This window comes from Otolemur garnettii, unplaced genomic scaffold (genome assembly GCF_000181295.1).
Source record: "Otolemur garnettii isolate 467f Iridium unplaced genomic scaffold, OtoGar3 scaffold00011, whole genome shotgun sequence".
In the NCBI taxonomy this organism is placed as follows: Eukaryota; Metazoa; Chordata; class Mammalia; order Primates; family Galagidae; genus Otolemur; species Otolemur garnettii.
The window spans coordinates 26,229,182-26,248,194 of NW_003852406.1; the positions used below are offsets into that span (position 1 = coordinate 26,229,182).

Here is a 19,013-nt window from a genome sequence, read left to right on the forward strand (position 1 = left end):
CCCCACTGATGACTTGCTGCGCTCTATAGCCAGGCCTCCCTTTCTCTCCTCCAGTCCTTGCCTTTGCAGGACTCAGCTGGAGCTGCTTTCCTCCTCCCCAACTGTCCTGTCCCTCCTGTCCTCCCTTCCCCAGGTCAGAGTCATGGCATTCTCAGGCATCCTGCTTCCACAATCAGACCTAGCTTAGACTTCTACAGGGACCATGGTGAGGGGAAGTGTCAGGGACAGGGTGTCCTATCCCCTTGAAAGATGTTGGGCTCCTGGGGAGAATGGTCTGGCTCTAGCTCCCACATGTGCCCTGCAGCACCCCACAGGGGTCTGGCATGGAGAGGTCTCCAGTCAACCTTTGCTGAGTTCTGTTGAATTGAACTTTTACCTTCCTGGCAAAATATCCATTGTCTCTTCAATGTGGGGAGCACAAAGCATTTTCTCCTTGGATGATGAAAAATCATGGTCCCAGAGAGGGGAAGGGACTTGCTAAAGGTCACACATCAAGGTTGAGGCAAACCCAAGCCCACAACCAAGGAGTCCCAGCACCCCAGGAGCCCCACCCCAGCCTCAGCTGCCCAAGCTGCCCTCCCCAGGATGGCAGCCTGGCCAGAGAGGCAGAGGTGGGTGTGGGTGGGCCCAGAAGCAATGGGAGACCCTATAGAATGATGGCTCTGTCCCCAGGGAAGGCAGGTCTGCCTCAGTGGCTGGGGGTTAATGGCTTTTCTGAAGATCACAGATGAGGGTTAATCACATTCTTTTAATTCCACAGCCGGCCATGGCCTTTCCCATTAGCAGCTGCAGGCAGTGTCTACCCCGTCTGCCCCCCCTCATGCCTTCCCTCCCCAACTCTAGGTCTGAAGGGATCTTTCCTGGAGGACTTATCCTGGAAAACTGTTCAGGGAGGTCTGTCCCTTATTGGGCACTCACCACCTCTTGCTTTGAATACTCCATTTAGACACATTAATAGGTCCCAGAGAGGACAGCTAGCATCCATTAAATTACCTTCCTCCAGGGTGGAAGCAATGCACAGGGCAGCAGGGGACTGAGTCACATATCCTCCCTGAGTGCCCCTGTGCTTGGCAGATGGTCTAGGCCACATGAACACCCGAGCACCCAAGAGAAGGGTGGCTCTGGGAAAAGCATGGCCTGAGGATCAGTCCTAAAAGATCACTCCCAAGTCCCACAGAAGCCAAAATTAACTTGTCTGGCCTGACCTGGTGGCCAAGTGGCTGTCCCTGATCTCCCACCAAGGACTCTCATCACTCCAGTCCTTGTTCTGGTTTTCAGGCCCCCATGGCAGTGACTGCCACCTGTCTCCCCAGGCACAGGGGCAGGTGCAGCCTAGCCTTTGGTGGGGCCTGGAAAAACCAGGCATATTAGTGTGACAGACATCAGAGCCCTGCCACCACAGGGGAAGGAGGCCCACATTGATATTTCACAATCCTGCCATCAGTAATTCCTGGAGCCGGTGGTGCATTGATGCTGACCTTTACAAGCAATGATTGATTCCCACAGGGGAGCAGGAGGTAGAAGCAGCTGCCACCACTACTGACAGCCCCCAACTGGGGGCAGAGGCAAGGCAGCCCCTCTCTATGCTGGGGCCCCACAGAGCTACCTGCTGGGAGTTACAGATGATGCCCACCTTCCAGCCTTTGCAGATGCTGGGTCTCCCCCTGGGGTCTCTTCTTATGCCAAGCATCCCCTGCTCATGCCATGCTCAGTGCCACCCCCGCAGTTTTGCTAGTGCTGCTCTCCCACCCAGAAGACCTTTATCTGCTTCACCTGGTCAAATCTTCCTCCAGAGGCTTCCCCTGGTTCTGCTTCCTTCAAAGTGGCCTTTCTGACCACCCACAGGAATGTTTCCTGTAGCTCCCTTATTTGGGGAATACAGTTAATACTGTCTCCTTTCACTGCTTAAGTGGTACCCATGTGAGTGCCCCCAACTGCTGATGGTGCTCACTGCTGACACAAAGGAGCTTCAGAGCCTAAAGAGCTGTCTTGGCTTTCTGTGAAGGGCTGGGGAGCCTGTGTGGAGCAGAGAGCTGATGACAAGAGTAGAAGCCATGTCTGATTTGGCATCTGTGACAAGCCATGCGTGTGAACATGAGTGCAACAGTTTAGGAAAACAGTCTACCAATAATGAATCAAGTGCCTTAAAATATGCATGCCCTTTAACTCGGCAGTGCTGTTTTAGGAATTTGTACTCAGACAATAATTTGAGATAGAAAGATATGTGGCAAAGAACATTCAGTGCAGCATTATTATAGGGGGAAAATGAGAAGGGAGAAACCAGGGTACTTGGACATCACAGAATATTCTGAAGTTAATAAAGTCATGGGCAACAAGAGTTTCTTATGACTCGGGAAATGCTTCGGTTTTGATGGTAAATTAGAAAGGCAGGGTGCTAGAATAACAATTGTATATAAGATGCGCATAGAAAAAAACAAGAAAGATGCACACAATTTTATGAACTCCTTACAACAATTGTCTTTAGTGTGAGAAGGTAGTTTTTTTCTTTGTTCTACTTTTCTGTATTTTCTAAAACTTATTCATTTACTGTGTGTTGCTCTGTTCATTGGGACAAACATTTGTGACACATACAGACACACTCCACACACAACCAAGTATTTGCACATGCTTTGATTTGGGAGGAGCTACATCCCCACCACCTACTCTTAACCTCTCTCTCCAGCTGTCCAAGCCTGGGGGACCCCCGGAGCAGCCCCAGTGGAATCAATCCTTCCTCTTCCAAGGTAGAGATGGAGCCACCAACTTCTCAGAAGACACAGCCCTGGTACTGGAGTACTACTCCTCCACTTCAAGTGAGTGCCCACAGTGCCTCGCCAGGTCAGCCATGTATCAGAAGCTTTGTATAAAAGGATGCAGAGGACCATCCCACCTCTGCATCCCCCAAGGCTAGGTTAAGGGCTCTGAGGCACCCAGGCAACAGGCAGAGGAGAGACTGGCTGGTTTCCTTGTCCAACTGGTAGCTGTGGGCACAAGCCATTTCCCATACTAGGTCCTATTTCCATGCTATGTTTTCACTGCACCCATGGGGGGAGGTGGAGCCCTCAGAACTCACAGGGATGGGTGGGGGAAACAAGATTCAGAGACCAGCTGGTCTGTAGTCTTACTTCCACTCTATGGCATTAAAGCCCTCGAAGGGCAGAGATGAGGGTGATCCATCTAAGTACCCAGAGACACAGAGTATGTTTAGAGTTGGCTCTGAATTCTCAAAGCCCTGAAGATGGGAAGAGGAGGAGGATGGGTGTGCAGGGAAAGATCAGAAGGAAGAAAAGCAGCTGGGTGGTGGGAGATAGGAGGGTTAGATGTTGGGTATGGAAGGATGAGGCTGGGGTGGGGGTTTTGGTGGAAACCCAGCTGGTCCTTTCCCTTCAGTGAAAGGCAGCCAGCCCTGGACCCTCGCCCAGCCCCTGGGCACCTCAGTGCTGCCACTAAAGAGTCGTTTGTACAGGAAGATGCTGACAGGGAAAGGCCTGGATGGGCTACGCGTGGCACGGCTCCCCATTATGGTGAGTCCTCCCTATCCCCAGAATGGGCCCCCCACAGGCCCACCTGGCCCTCCCCTTGCCCCACCTTGACACATCTTCATGGAGAATTCGCTTCTCTCAAAACCTTTCACTAGGGCACTGACTGTAGGTTCCAGGAGCTCCCCCAACCAGAAAAGTCTTGCTCCTGGGGCTGTGATGAACCAAGCCCGGGAAATTGCCTGGGAGCAGCATGGGGAAGAAGCACAGGGGGTCCCTGTGGGATAGTGCAAGAGGTCAGGCCTTCAGCCAGCCAGACCTGGGTTCAATTCCCTTCTTACCCGCATCCTCACACGGAACAAGGGGTAAATTACTCACTCTCTTTGAACCTCAGAGTACTTGTCTCTAAAATGGGAGTGACATGCCCAGCATACATATAATGTCTGTGTAGAACAAGAGAGTTAGAAGCTCAGGCTCCAGAGCCAGAGTGTCTGGTCCAAATTCTGGCTCGAGCTTACACAGTAACCAGCTTCCAAAAACTTGGGAAATTACTTAAAGTTTCAATGCCACTGTTTCCTGCTCTGTAAAATAGGCACATAGTAACAGAGCTTTTCTCATAGGGCCGCTGTGAGATTTCGTGAGGGAATACTTAGTAAAGCACTTAGAATAAGTTCTCAATAAGAACTAGTATCATTATTCTTTTTTTTTTTTTTTCCTTTTTTTGGAGACAGAGAGATACAGTCTCACTATGTCGCCTTCAGTAGAATGCCGTGGCATCACAGCTCACAGCAACCTCAAACTCTTGGGTTAAATGATGCTCTTGCCTCAGCCTCCCAAGTAGCTGGAACAACAGATGCCTGCCACAACACCTGGCTGTATTTTTGGTTTGGTTTGTCATTGTTGTTTGGCAGGTCCGGGCTGGATTCGAACCCACCAACTCCAGTGTATGTGGCTGGTGCCAAGCCAGTATCGTTATTCTTATCATCATGATCTATTTCTATGCCACTTTTCTCCTAATATACTTCTGGTCATTGTGGTATCATAGACTTCAACAAATGGAGGTGGGGGCTCAGCGCCCATGCACAGTGAGTAGGGTTCCAGCCATATACACCAGGGCTGGCGGGTTCAAATCCGGCCCGGGCCTGCTAAACAATGACAATTGCAACAAAAAATAGCCAGGCATTGTTGCGGACACCTGTGGTCCCACCTACTTGGCAGGCTGAGGCAAGAGCATCACTTAAGCTCCAGAGTTTGAGGTTGCTGTGAGCTGTGATATCATAGCACTCTACCGAATGTGACATAGTAAGACTCGGTCTCAAAAAAAAGGAGCTGGCCCTCTGCCAGGAGATGAGTCTGGAGGAGGCATTTAGGTCCCTGTGGAGTTGAGAAGGGTGGTGTGGAGGTGGTAAGGGGCAGCAGAGGCAGGAAGCCAGCTCCTGACTCCCTCCCTCCCTCCCTCCTGGGCACAGCCCCCAGTGGACAACTTCCTGGGACCAGAACATGGGGTGAAGCAGAGGCCAAAGCTGCCCCTGGCCACTGTCACCTGAGTGCCTTCTCCTCCCCAGGAAACCACTCTGAAAACCATAAATGGCGAGACCCCCACAGTGGATCTCTCCTTCCAGCTGATTTCCTCTGAGGTAAGGCTGTGGTCGGAGGGTGGGGGTCAAGGTTGACAGTGCAGTCATGTGCCAATGCCTATAACCTCTCAGTGAGACACAGCCTTGTTCAGGGCTGCAGCCAGGGGCTTCTGGGAGGAGGAGACTGTTGCTTCAGACAGACATGTCTGAGGGTGTTTTGATGCTGCAGAAGGCCAGAAAGAAAGCTGAGATTAGGAAGAGAAGAGTTGAGAGCAGAGGGCCACCTAGACCCAAGAATCAACCTCGGACCCAACCCAAGCCAAGTCAGGCTCACTAGAATCAAGGTTCTGCAAAGGGCAATAGGACATCAGTTCTCTCTTGCCACTTAACCAACTTAGCAGCTTAAAGCAATACCCATCTTTTAGCTGACCCTTCTGTAGGTAGGTAGTCCAATACAGTGTGGCTGAAATCAATACACTGGCAGGGCCACATTCCTTTCTGGAGGTTTCCAAGCTCATTCTGGCTGCTGGCACCATTTGGTTCACTGCACTTAGAACTGACATCCTGGCTCGGCGCCTGTGGCTCAAAAAGCTAAGGCGCCAGCCACATACACCTAAGGTGGCGGGTTCGAATCCCCAGCCCGGGCCCGCCAGACAACAATGATGGCTGCAACCAAAAAATGGCCAGGCATTGTGGCGGGCACCTGTGGTCCCAGCTGCTTGGGAGGCTGTGAGGCAGGAGACTCGCTTGGGCCCGGGAGTTGGAGGTTGCTGTGAGCGTGATGCCATGGTGCTCTACGCAGGGGGATAGCTTCAGGCTCCATCTCAAAAGAAAAGAAAAAAAAAAAAAGAACTGACATTCTAGCCTCCTTGCTGTCTACTTGCTGGGCCAAGCCCCTGAAGGCTGCCCACACCCAGAACCACAGAGAGGAGAGTGGAAAAAGTCCAGCAGGTGCCTGCCAGGTACCCTGGAGCCAAATGGTCAGGAGCCAAGCTGGGCTCTAAACCTTGGGTGCAGCTGGCTAGAGGAACAGAGGTGTATGGCAGGCAGGCCTCAGCCCCCAGGTATCTTTCCATTCTGACCAACTTAACTATGGTAGCCAGAATTCCAAAAATGGGTATCCAAGATTCCATACCCTAATTCTTGGAACCTGTGAATACAATGTGCTACCACTCCTATGATTTTGTTATGTTATATGGCCCAATTGACCTTAAGAGTAGAGGGATTCCTAAGAAATGCTTGCAGGGGCTGATGTCTGGGCCACCCACTCCTGCCAGCTCTGGGGTGGTACTTGACCCTGACCTCGCCCATGAAGAACACAGGGAGCTCCATGGTGCGGGTAGGAGGGGTATATCTAGGCAGGTACCAACTGGAAAGTACCCTCACAAGACCTCTGGGGAGGGCCTGAGACCTCCTCTTAGAGCTCCCTGCTAGGGATGCTCAGCATCACCCTCTCAAGGATCCTCAATACCTGGGTGGGAGAGAGTTAGATAGCCCCCGACACCTCACCACCACCATCAAACCAGGAACAAGAGGATATTGAAAGAGGAGGGCACAGAAAAAACAAAGGACCCCAAAAAAGGGGCAGCAGCTCCCTCCACTGGGGCATATGTGTCTTGGGATTAAAAGGAGCGTCAGGTGCCCTTGGTCAGGGGACTGGTACACCTAGGCAGGCAACAGGCAGGTGGGCAGGATACTTCCCCAGTTGCCTGGGGGCTGGGCACAAAGGTCCCCAGTAATGAATTATTCACTGGAGCTGTGCTAAGTGCAGAATTAATCCCTTTCCTTCCAGCTGGCGGCCTCACTAAATTATCCCTCCAAGTCATGCGGGAAAATGCTGCCGAATTCATTTAGCTGCTGAGTGTTTTGATCTGGGCCTTGTGATTTTAGCTTTCCCTTCCCCCAGCCTCCCCCCTCCCCCCACCCCCCACCCCAGGCGGGTTAAAAAAAAAAAGAGCCTTTTAGTAATGGATTTCTGAGAAGAAAGGAAAAGAAAAGGGATCAAGATTGGGCGTGTACCAAGAAAACAGTACTAGCAGATTCTGCAGCCAAGAATTTATACACAGACTGTACACATATGCACACTCTCATGCAATCACATGCAAATATCTACCCACAGTCACATGCAAATATCTACACACAGTCACATATGCACAGATGTGCTCACACACACCTTTGTAAGGGTGCACACAAGGCTGTGTATGCATGCCAACTGACACACAGAAGCCAAACCTCTTTGTAGCTTAACTGTTTCTTGGCGAAACTATTGAGAATTGGCCAGTAACTGATTCACTTTGATTCTTTGAATCTTGAATCACATTAGGGGCTTGAGTCTGAAGAGCTAATGCAGGTCAACTAACCATAAAGTTCTTTTGACCACAGCCCTCCCCCTTTTATTTTCTTATTCCACATATATTTGATGAGGAACCACTACATGCCAGGTACAATGCAGGGAAAGAAGTAGAATTTTGGCTGCCCTCATGGATCCCATCTGCCTTGAGTTCACCCTCATCAGCCTTGGAGATGGCTCTCTGCGGGGGTAGGAGCCCTTTTGCCGTCCTTCACCCTAAAGGGTGGCAGGAGAGCGTTGAGAATTGATGCATGGTCAGATGGCACTGCAGCTAAGTCTGAAGGGGCTCATGCCTTTCTCCATCCCTCACCTCCACCTTCACTAAAACACAGCCATTGTCCTCCAGACAACTGCAAATGTTTGGAGTGCCGCTCCAGAGCAGATGCTATTCTGAGTTTTAGGGATAGTACATCAAAGAAGACAAAAATATAAGGCCCTCTCATTGTGAAGCTTGTATTCTCAGCAGGGAATGTGAACAATGAACAAATAATTTGTCAGCAGATATCAGCCAGTGAGGAGCTGAGCAAACTCAAACAAGGTGATGTGATAGGGTATCCTTGGAGGGGATGTTTGGATTCCATGCAGTAGCCTGGTAAGGTTATGAGCTAAACTGGTATAAAAAGAAGACAAGGGTCCTCCCATTTCATCCATCTCAGATGTTGCCTGCAACTTCACAGTGGAAGAGACCTGGTCTTCATCTCTGCATCTCAGCCTGCAGGAAGGCGGTGGCAGGGCTGGGCCTATTGATTCTTCCACCATTCAAACCAAGCACTGCTCAAAGGTCCAGGAGCCACCACTGGGTACCTGGAGATTTTAGGGTCCTTTGGACATTCCAGCCACAAAGGTCTTGTGACAGTGAAACTCTCAGCCCCCTCTTGCACCCGGTCAACAACTCCATCTTAGGGACAGCTCTTTGCATGTGGGCAGACAAGGCATTACTGTCACAGAGCAGAAATGCTCCAGAAGAAATGAATATACAAGCCTTATTTGGAAACAGGCCCAGCCTGAGGACACAGCCCCTTTCCCATGAGCCTCCATGTCGAGCAGGTTTGGGCACAGGCTGGATCCTGAGTAATTAGACAATTTGGTGAACACAGCCTGCCCACACCAACTGCTTCCACGTCACCCATTTTCAGAGCTCTCAGTGTCTTCCAAATAGGCAAACACTGCAGAGGTCTCTCTCAGCAGCCCCACCCTGGACAGGAAGCTCCTTGGCAACATCCCCCACAGGTGGTCATCTGGCCTCTCCTCCTGTTCTGCCCTCCCAGGGAGCTCACGACCTCCAGAAGCAGGCTCGGTGGCTGAAACTGAGTGAGTGAGTGATAGAAGTCCTCAGTTCACTATGAGCCCAAGCTGCCTCTCCAGGATCTCCCTCAGCCCCAGGCTTCTGGCTGTGCCCCCTGGGGCTACAGGGCAACCCCACCAAGCCTACTAGGTGGATCACGTAGTTAGCATCCAGCATCGTCGTGGGCAAACTGGGTAGCAAAGCCCACAGTCTTTGCAAAAGGCAAGAAGTGGTGGTCTCTCACCTCTTGAGATAATTGTATTTCAAGGTGATTTGTTGGTTAGTTTTTACCCTGTGATGGAATTTCTCTGTAATCGTTTGCTGCATAGGGTGATCTGTCTTAAGCTAGATTTGTGTAGGTGAGTAAAAACTAGAAAAACAAGCAAACTCGCCTGCACACAGAAAACTTCCCCTTATTGCACATCCAGTGGGGGTCAACCTTTGAGGTCCTCCTGGCTCTGAGAATCCACATACGTGTGCACAGATAAACCTCTGGTCTCCTCCATTCCCCCTCTGATCTCAGCCTCTTCACTTTGAAGAGGGTGATATGGCCCCCCGGGAGTCTGCAGTCCTCCAGGCTAAGCAGCCTGGCTCTTTAATGAACGGGTTTCATAATCCCACAGCAGCCTGGGTGCCTCCAGGTTGCAGCCAGCCTCTTTGAAGTGAGGACCACGCTGACCAGGTTTGCCAGCTGACCCATGTGGATTGGAGCCTGGCATGCACACAGTAGGTGCTCACTGTGTGAGTTCCTGCCACTCTGTCTGGAAATGCACCTCCCCACAAGGTGGGCGTCATTCATAACGTCATTTGGGGATGTGGCAACATTTCCTCTCTTAGGGTTAGGATTTAGGATCCATTGTCTTGCCAGATGGAGCACAGGACAGCAGGCAGAGGTCAGGCTCCTCAGATGTGTGGCCACCCCTCCTCGGCCCACAGCTGAGAGATGCTAGAAGGACATGAAACCCACCAGCTTCCTGTGATTTTACACAGGGAGAGTGCATTTGAGGAAGGAGGTGGTAACCTGCTGCCACCACTGAGGGAAGGAGCAGCTTCCCAGTCCCATCCCACCCTCCCTTAAAGGAAGGTAATGGGTTGAGTCTTTGATGCTGCTCTGGTGGGGGTTTTTGCCCAAACTAGTAACAAAGCTCTCTCTGGGGACAAGGCTAGCATGGGGACAAGTGGCTGCTGAGCAAATGTAGCAGGGAGGGCAGGGGACAGACAGAATCATGTTGTCTTTTGAAGAACTCTTATGAATATTTTTTTAAACTCATGCATGACAGCCCTGGGTTGGTCCTTAGAGAAACTCCAACACAAACCTGCCTCCACTTCCTCACCCAACACAGCTGCCTGGAAGGACCAGTATCCAGGACAGCACAGACATCTCAACTGGTTCTGTCCTCTGGACGGCTCTGTCCTCGTGCCCAAAACACCAGCTCTGAAAACACTGCTATAAGGACACTGATGAAAGAGAGAGCCCCTTTCCCTCCCACCACCTCACAACATCCCTGCCATCCTCCTCCCTCACCCGAAGATCTTGCTCTCCTGTCCTCATTGCCCCACGTCAGATGCTAGGAGGTAGAGGAGACAGACCTGCCCCTCACCCAGCTCCCAAGCATCGTTTCCTTCACCTGCTCAGGTTCCAGGCCCAGTTTAGAACTCTTCCCCTTCAAACCAAAAGAAGCTGGAGATGGGCTTTCCCAGGGCCCAGGCGAGCCCTAAGGTCACAGATGTTTGGTATGGAGACTGAGCTGGCCATCACACTTTAAACGGCACGCACCTGCTTTCCACAATGTCTGAATGCACCCCAATAGTGTCCACACTTTGGGGGCAATGTTGGTTCCCCCAATCTTTTGATGGTCATGCAATTCCTCCCGTGCTCCCCACCTCCAAGAGAGGAAACTGAACGTTCCCTCAGAGCATGCACAGAGAGTTGGTTCTACAGAGTCTGTTTTCTCCCTTCTCATGACAGGATGCCCATTCACACCCAGAAAGCCCTCCCCAGCCTCTACCAGCTGCCTTGTAAACCTCTTCTTTCTGTCTCTCCCCAGCATTCTCCCCTGTCTCAGGCTCCAGAGCAGGGGTCCTCAAACTTTTTAAACAGGGGGCCAGTTCACTGTCCCTCAGACCATTGGAGGGCCAGACTGCGGGCCCCAGAACTAGTCGGCTGCTAAGCAGGACAGACAGCTGCAGCAAAAACACCCGGTGAGCCGGATAAATGTCCTAGGCAGGCCGCATGTGGCCCACAGGCCATAGTTTGAGGACGCCTGCTCCAGAGAAATCCGTTCCCATGGCCACATCAGCCCTGCTGATGCTTGCAAACTTCTCACGACTTCTCCAGCCTGAACTTGGTCTCTTTCCTCTGCCTGCTCACACTTGGCCCTTGACATTTATCCTGCTGGTTGTCTGTTTTCTACAACATTCCTCTTGATGTGTCTCCTCAAGGCTAAGGAGCCTGATCAGCATTGGTGGGTAAAATAGGACTATCTCCCCTCTGACTGAACACATTCTCCCCTTTGGCACAGCCATAGTCTAGTGTCCGGTCTATTTTAGTGGTTACCAAGGCCGTGAGGCTCCCCTCGGAGCCAAGGTCCAGCTCTGGCTCAGCGGTAAGGCAGCTCAACTGCACTTTGCACGTCTGCTGCTCTGTTTGAACTCATACAGGGTTTCCCTTCCCTGTGGTATTTTGCCTTCTTTGTCTCAGCTCATCTTCTAGGCTTGAGATCATTGTGGACCCACGTTTTATTATGTAACACATTCAAGGTCCCACCTCTACCCCAAGCCCATGCTCCAAGCTGTCTGTGGATGTGGTTAGGAAACTTTGGAGCTGCATGCAACATCCACAATGTACATCCTTCAACCTGGGTTTGAATCTTGGATCTTCCACTTGCCCTCAGCCACCCTGAGCTTCCTTTTCCTCACAGTGGGGTTGTCATCCCCACTAGCCAGGAATGTGGAAAAGATTGGAGACAGGAGAGTTTGCACAGTGTCCTGCAGACATGCGTAAAGGGAGCTCTTCATGTCATTCACGCAAGTTGCTGATAAACATGCTGAACTCATCAGGGATGTAGACAGGGCTCCTCAGGGAGGGGGTGACAGTGGAGCTCTGCGAATCAATCACTCAGCACCCGCCCCTCTTGACAGCTGCTCCACCGGCTTCACGTCCATAAGGACACCAGGAGGCCTTGTCAAGTGCTGAAGATAAACATCACCAGCAGCACATTTGGTCTCACAGCAATTTTCAGAGAAGGAAAAAATGGGGAAGAGGCAGATATTCATCTTTCCAGAGACTGGATTTGCTAAAGTCCCCAGTGTACCCTGCCCAGAGCTGAGAGCTGTAGAGGAGATGGAAAAAGTGAAGACCTGCTTCCCAGCCGAGGAGCTCCCGGGCCAGGGCAGGTAGGGCTGGTGCCAAGAACCACACTGCTTCCAATTGTTATTGATCTGGGAGGCCTGACGCAGGATCCCAAATGCCTCACCAGCCACAAGCACCTGTGCTGACTTGAGAACGTGAGCCTGAGAATGTCAGTCAGAGATGGAGCATACTAAGTTAGGAGGCAGAGATGGCTGAGGAACCTGGACATTTTGGACCTCCCTTCCTCTGCTTTACCCTCTTATGCACCAAATACATAATTGGTAGATTAAAAAAGGAGGAGAGAAGGAATAGAGATGCAGCAGAAGCTTCCAGATCAAACTTCTCAGAAACTGGGAACTGATTTTGAGATTTTCCTTATCTCAAAGCCCAGCCACCTTAGCCCAGACCTTGTTTCAGCCAAACCAGATGAATTCCTATCCCAGATATAAATTCATTAACCAATTATTAGATTCCTAGCCCATGCCAAGCAGTAAAGCAGCCTGACAGATCGTCACCACTCATCTTGCTAAGGATCTTAGTTGGTGCATTGAGCATACAGAGGTCAGGGGAGACAACACAGAGAGGCATGGTTTGAGCTCTGCCCCAGACAATGGCTTGGAAATCGACAAGGCAAGGGTGTTTCAGGCAAAGGGACCCCATGTGCAAAGGCATAGAAGCATGACAGTGTACAAAGGACATGACATGTGGGGACTATAGTGGGTGGGGAGACAGGAGAGGTAAATGGGACCTAGGTTGCGGAGGGCCTGGATGCCAGGATACAGTCTTTGGACTTTGTCGTGAAGGTCTTTGAGCAGCCATAAGATATAGTCTGTTCTTTGAAGAGTCTCTCTAAAAGTGAATAATGGGAACCCAAGGGGAAGGATTAAATGCAGAAAGAGCAGGTTTCAGGTTAACAAGAGTGAGCACACAGTCCATCCACTGAGCTACAGACAGGTCTCTATTAAATACTAGAATCCCTGGCAGAATTTTTAAAGATCTTTATCAGGGCTCCCCTCCCCTGACCCCACAACTTGCTTTTAGATTAACTCTCTGACACCGATTCTGGCAAAAGAATCATGGCCCCATCAAGAATTAATACTTGGGGCTCGGCGCCTATAGCTCAACCGGCTAAGGCGCCAGCCACGTACACCTAAGGCGGCGGGTTCAAATCCCCAGCCCGGACCCGCCAAACAACAATGAAGGCTGCAACCAAAAAATAGCCAGGCGTTGTGGTGGGCGCCTGTGGTCCCAGCTACTTGGGAAGCGGAGGCAGGAGACTCGCTTGAGCCCAGAAGCTGGAGGTTGCTGTGAGCTGTAATGCCACGGCACTCTGCCCAGGTGGACAGCTTGAGGCTCTGTCTCAAAAAAAAAAAAAAAAAAAAGAATTAATACTTGGATCCTTCTTGGCTGGGAGACAGACTCGAAGCTTCAAACCCCACTGCAGCTGCACAACCAGGAGGGATGCCATAAATGAGGCTCACCATATTCAGGGGAGGCAGTAAGCCCTCTTGGAGGGGTCTGTTGTCTGAGCCTCACCTACAGCTGAAGAGATAAGAACCTACAACTGCAGCTACAGGAAATGACAAAGCAGTGACTGATCTGGGAACCGCTGCACAGGACTCATTACAGCGCTTGCCAGCAGGCGAGAGACCCTTATCAGGGAGAAAATTACATCAGGCCTCCTGAATTACTAGAGATTGGAAGCAGATTTCTTGGGACGCACTTTGTTAGATACCTAATGAGCGGGATACAGGCGGGCAGAGCCCATAGCCGGCTGGGCGAGGGACAAATGTCTTTGTTAAACAGAATTTGTCAGTTTCCTCTCCAGGCTCCCTGGGGAGGGTTCAGGGCCAGCTAATTGAATTAAGAGCATGTGCGCTCCAGCAAGAAGGCTCGGGGCGGGGCAATAGGCGGGCTGGCTGGAAGGTGGGCACTTTCAGCACCAAGGACAGCAGCTGCAGCCTGGCCTGTCCATAATTGCCAGTGCGGGCTGGAACTGTTGCATTTTGCATGATCAGGGATCTATGGGATGAAGTGGGTTGGAGGGAGGCAGAGGATGTTGGGGGAAGGAAAGAGGTGACTTAAAAAGCCTCAAGCCTGTGATGCCATTGACCTGTTCTGTCTCAACAGACCCTGCTTTGCTGTCAACAGTGAAGGCTGAGAGGTGTGAGGAAGTGGTATCTTCCCCCTACCATGGCACGCCTACGTGGTGTGGGCAGCTGCAGCAACATAGGGAATGGTGGGCTGAGTCTGAGCTAGTGCGTGGCCATGCATTGCTTTGAGCTTTCAGAGTCAGTCTCCAATTACAGGCCTAATGAAGCCAGATATGCTGCAGCCATGGAGCCACAGAGCCAGGGGCCACTTGTCAGCCCCCAGCCACCCCAGCAGGTGGGGAAAGGCTTACCAGATAGAAAAGCAAATAAGCAGACTTGTGGGGTGGGCCAGGAGCCCCCACCCCACATGGAGGAAAGAGGGGCTGGAAAAGCCAGGCCAGGCTGAGACTGAATGGGGAGGAGTTAGTCTCCAAGGCTTCTCCCTCTCCCCTTCCTCCAGCCTGATCACCACCCCAGCAGCTTGACCTCTCCTTGTGGTCTCAGACAAGCTTTCTTTCTTGAGGAGTGAGGAGGTGAGACCATAATCCCCTCCCCCAAAACATGGGCCAATTGAAGCTGAGAACCAGGAGAGGCAATGCTGGCCATAAAGAAAGGGAACTATTAGGAAAATGTAGACCCTGTGAGAAGCACTATGTCCTCTTGGTATTCCTCATTCTAAGTAACAAAAGCAATTGCCTTGGACTTCCTTTGTACAATCTGTGATGTTTAGAGGTCTAAATATTTTCCTATAAATTCACCTACCCATCTCACCTCCAAACCCCAGGCCAAGATGAATCCTGGCAAAGGGGAATGGGAATGTGGGCAGGAAACCTGCAGGGTGGGAGCTACTAGCATGAGGCAGCAGATCTTGACCCAGGCCTGCCCCAGAGGAGGGCACAGCAGAGCAGAGCCACTGAGTTTTTTGGCTGGGATGGGAAAGGCAGAATAGACTTAAAGTCTATAGATACCCTGCCTGGCTTCCCTCCTTCTCAGAACAATCCCCTGCTCATGAGACTGATGGGGTTAAGGCACTGGTCTGGACTAAGGGGTTGGGCTCATCTTTATTTTAGCTTTGTGATAAAATTAAATAAATTATACATAGTAAAGTTCAGGGTCCACATAAAGGTACCCAGTGAGTGCCCAGTTCTTGACCAAGGGACTCAGGAAATGTCAGCTCTGGGTCATTGAGTTGGCCCAGCTGGGTTTGGGACCACACAGAGTGGACACCATGGAGGCAGCCTGTGGGGGAGGGGCCCTGCTTTCAGTACTGATGGAGGCACCTCTGGAGACCTCTCCCTTGATTTCATTACTTCTACTTCCTCCGCTAACCGGATTAGATGGCAGTCTATGAAACCCAGGGCATTGAGATTGGCTTTCTGCCTGGAAATGAGAAGAAATGTCATTATGGGTCCTGAATCAGCATCTCACCCCAGCCCCAGGGGCCACCTGCTCAATGGGGAGTCGGTCTTTGCCCTGTCTAGCTATTCTTTTCTTCATTCTCTCCTGCATCTATCCATCTAATTTGCATTTGGTAGTTCTGTCTCTGTGGCCAGTTGGGTGTTCAGCTGTTCTGAACAAGAGACAGATGTACTTTTTTTCATCTGAAACACACAGACATCCAGAAAACCCCAAACTGTCTGACTCAAATGCTGCACTGGGTGTATTCATGTCAGTGGGGAACCCCTGAGTGAATCCTACCCTCCCTAAATCAGAGCTACCAAACAGACCAGGTGGGAGAGACATCCAGGCCCAATGCCCACAGACAGAACTGGCCCAGAAGTTGTGACCATGTGGTGCAGTAGGTGCCTGCCAAAATCAGCCTCAGGGGCACCAAGAGCTCGTCTCCCCATTCCGAAAGTCTTATTGTACCTGATTTTCTTTGGAATTATCTATTTGTGTGCCCACTGGATTGGGCAGTGGGGAAGGGGAACCCAGGCTGGACTGGAAGTCTCTGTGTACTTGTATGACTGTACTTTAATCTGCACACACAGCCTAAAAGGGTTTCATGTTAATGAGTTCTGTGCACCAAATTTTATTTGAAAAGGGCATAAAGGAACAAACATTTAAAGAATCCCAGTTGTAAAGAGATGAGCCCGTCTCAATCCATCCAGCTCATCTGGGTGAATTTTCATACAGTTTCCACTTAAAGAGAAGCCCACCTGCACTCATTCTCACTCTGGTCATTCCAGGTCAGACCTCTAACCCCCAGGGCATCTGTCCTGCTTGGCACTGTGCCTGTTGCACAGTACTCTAGACAGTAGAATCATTTGTCTGCTATGTGGCCAAGAGGGGATTCCAACAGATTACATAGGGTGAGACTGGCATGTCGACAAACCCCTAGACTGTGTGATTCTTTTAGGGATAACCACAGATTTCAAACAGAGCTTTAAAGTAACCTCTCCTCAAAGGGAGCACAGACATCCCCTTAAGCATAAGGAACCTAAAACTTTTTCAGGAAAAACAAAAATAGCAAGCAAGCCAGCCTAGAATCAGCAGTATAAAAACACAGATAACCAGTTCTGGGCAGGAAGAACCCAGAAAAACTGGCAGCAAATGTGAGCTGAGGCATCAAGAGGTCCCCAAGGGGGGTGGTGCTTGTGGCTCGAGGAGTAGGGCGCCAGCCCCATATACCAGAGGTGGTGGGTTCAAACACGGCCTCAGACAAAAACAGCAAAAATAAATAAATAAAATTCAAAAAAAAAAAAAAAAAAAGAGGTCCCCAAGGGCTGGTATTTGTGAGTGGGGTTAGATTTTAGACACCCAGAGATGAAAGCGATAGTCATACTAAGGGAGAAGAAGAACGGGGGAAAGAACTTGGAAGTAGAGGCTCACCAAAGACCCTGTTTAAGGGGTGGTAAGAAGAGAGACTAATAGAGGAGATGAAATGGAAAATAACTCTATAGGGCAAAGGGTGTCAAAGAGATGACGCTATTACCAACTTAGTGTGGGAGTCAGAGATGGCATTGTTTATTCTTTCCACAAGTATTTGTTGAACACCTACAATGAGACAGACACTCACATGGGGCTTACACCCTGGTTTGGGCACTGGAGGAGGGAGGCACTTAACATGTAAACCCATTTTTTGAAAGTTAACATTCTGGTAGAGTACTATGAACACAATGAAATGGGAAAATGTGAATAGAGTAAAATGGGATGATGTGGATATGGGAAGTGAGGTTACTTCAAATAGATTGAGCCTCTATTGCAAAGGGCAGGGATCTTCTCTGAGAAGATCACATCTCAGCTGAAACCTGAATGATGAGAAGGGGACAACCATGTAAGGATCCAGGAGACTGTTGGCTGGAGAACAGCATGTTCAAAGGCCCTGAGGCAGGAAAGATCTTGGCTTGTTGGAGGAACAGAAAGGATGGTGCTGTTGGGGCACAATGAATAAGGAGCAGCTGGTACGGGGTATATAGGGCTGGGCATGCAAGGCTTCCTGAGCAGTAAGTGGGGGATGCTTAGGGCATAGAAGGTGTACTTATGGCAGAGAAGCACAGAGACATGGCCTGTCTGAAGGTTCTCTATACCTTCTCTTCTCAGAGGCCAGAAAAGTTCTTGACGCAAAACAACACCAAGGCTTTGCCCACCCTGGACTCAAAGATCCTAGATGAGAAGCTAGGAACCATCCGAGAGTCCTGGTCCAAGGCCACAGCAAGCTCTGTAATGGACTCCAGCACAACCTCCTCCTCGGTGGCAGAGGAGGAGTCTCCAGTGTCAGAGATGACCCGAGATACAGTGAGTCTCTGCCCTGGCAAGGAGGGCTGAAGCAGTGATGGGGGCTGGGGAAGGGGCACCTCAAATGACAAGTAGGCCTCCCTTTAGACACACTGTGTATGTGAGTTGCCCCAAAGACAAACTGGTGCAAGGTGTGGCTTCTCCATTGTACAGTCTCTTCACCTTTTGAATGGAACTCCCATATGATTACACTTGTAAGCCAGGGTTTCATTTACTTGGGTAGTGTCAGCTCAAACCTTCCTCAGAAGCATGGCCACTGGGTAATGGGATGCCCCCCAAGAGATTCATTTTAACTTGTAAAATTGGGACTCAAAGAGAAGAGGATACCCGTTTTGGTTAGAGTTCATGTCCTTGATCATGGGAGTTGGCATATTTTTCTGTTCCTAGTTGACCAGATGCTCAGAGGGCTGCCTGGCAGTATGTTTGCAGTGGGGTCTTAATTTGGTAGGGCTCAGCACTAGGTCCCTGCCTCTGGATCCAGAGAGCCAAAAAACAGGCCACCAGAAGACAGTCCAAAGTCCCCAGTTGAGGTACCAACCACCCAATGACACGGGTGAATCCATGTGTGGCTTCCTCCCTTTTTCTACGGTGGATCTCATGGGGAACGCTACTCTGAAAGGTTCTGAGAAAAGGTCCCAGACAAGGCCACCAGCCTATAGAGATGCCTGGAGCAACCTCCTCTCAGGATCTGTCCCTCTCCACTGACAGCCTCTTTATCTTCCCTGGCACTTCTGCACCTTTCTGGAACATGTCCCATCAGACTAATAGAAGGGCTACTGTCTGCTGGAGCAGGGCCCTCCTGTCAGGCCACAGCACCCATGGGCCATCTTCTACAACTCCTGCTTCTTACCTCTGCTCTTTGGGGAAACAGCCCAGACATAATTGCATTGAAAACAAAGGTACAGGCTTGGCACCCGTAGCACAGTGGTTACAGTGCCAGCCACACACACCAAGGCTGGTGGGTTTGAACCTGGCCCCAGCCAGCTAAACAATAATGACAACTGTAACAAAAGTAACAGCCAGGCATTGTGGCGGGTACCTATAGTCCCAACTACTTGGGAGGCTGAGGCAAGAGAATCGCTTAAGCCCAAGAGTTTGAGGTTGCTGTGAGCTGTAATGCCATGGCACTCTACCCAGGG

General features: G+C 50.6%; 1 protein-coding gene across 1 annotated transcript in view; it reads left to right on the forward strand.

Moving 5' to 3' along the window:
* Window positions 1-19,013, forward strand: part of CCDC33 (coiled-coil domain containing 33) — an 85,844-nt gene that overhangs the window by 34,285 nt on the left and 32,546 nt on the right. Inside the window, exons 8-11 of the mRNA XM_012801866.1 lie at window positions 2,684-2,813; window positions 3,391-3,524; window positions 5,045-5,116; window positions 17,680-17,874. Of these exons, the coding sequence (XP_012657320.1) occupies window positions 2,684-2,813; window positions 3,391-3,524; window positions 5,045-5,116; window positions 17,680-17,874 (531 nt within the window). The remainder of the gene's footprint in view (window positions 1-2,683; window positions 2,814-3,390; window positions 3,525-5,044; window positions 5,117-17,679; window positions 17,875-19,013) is intronic.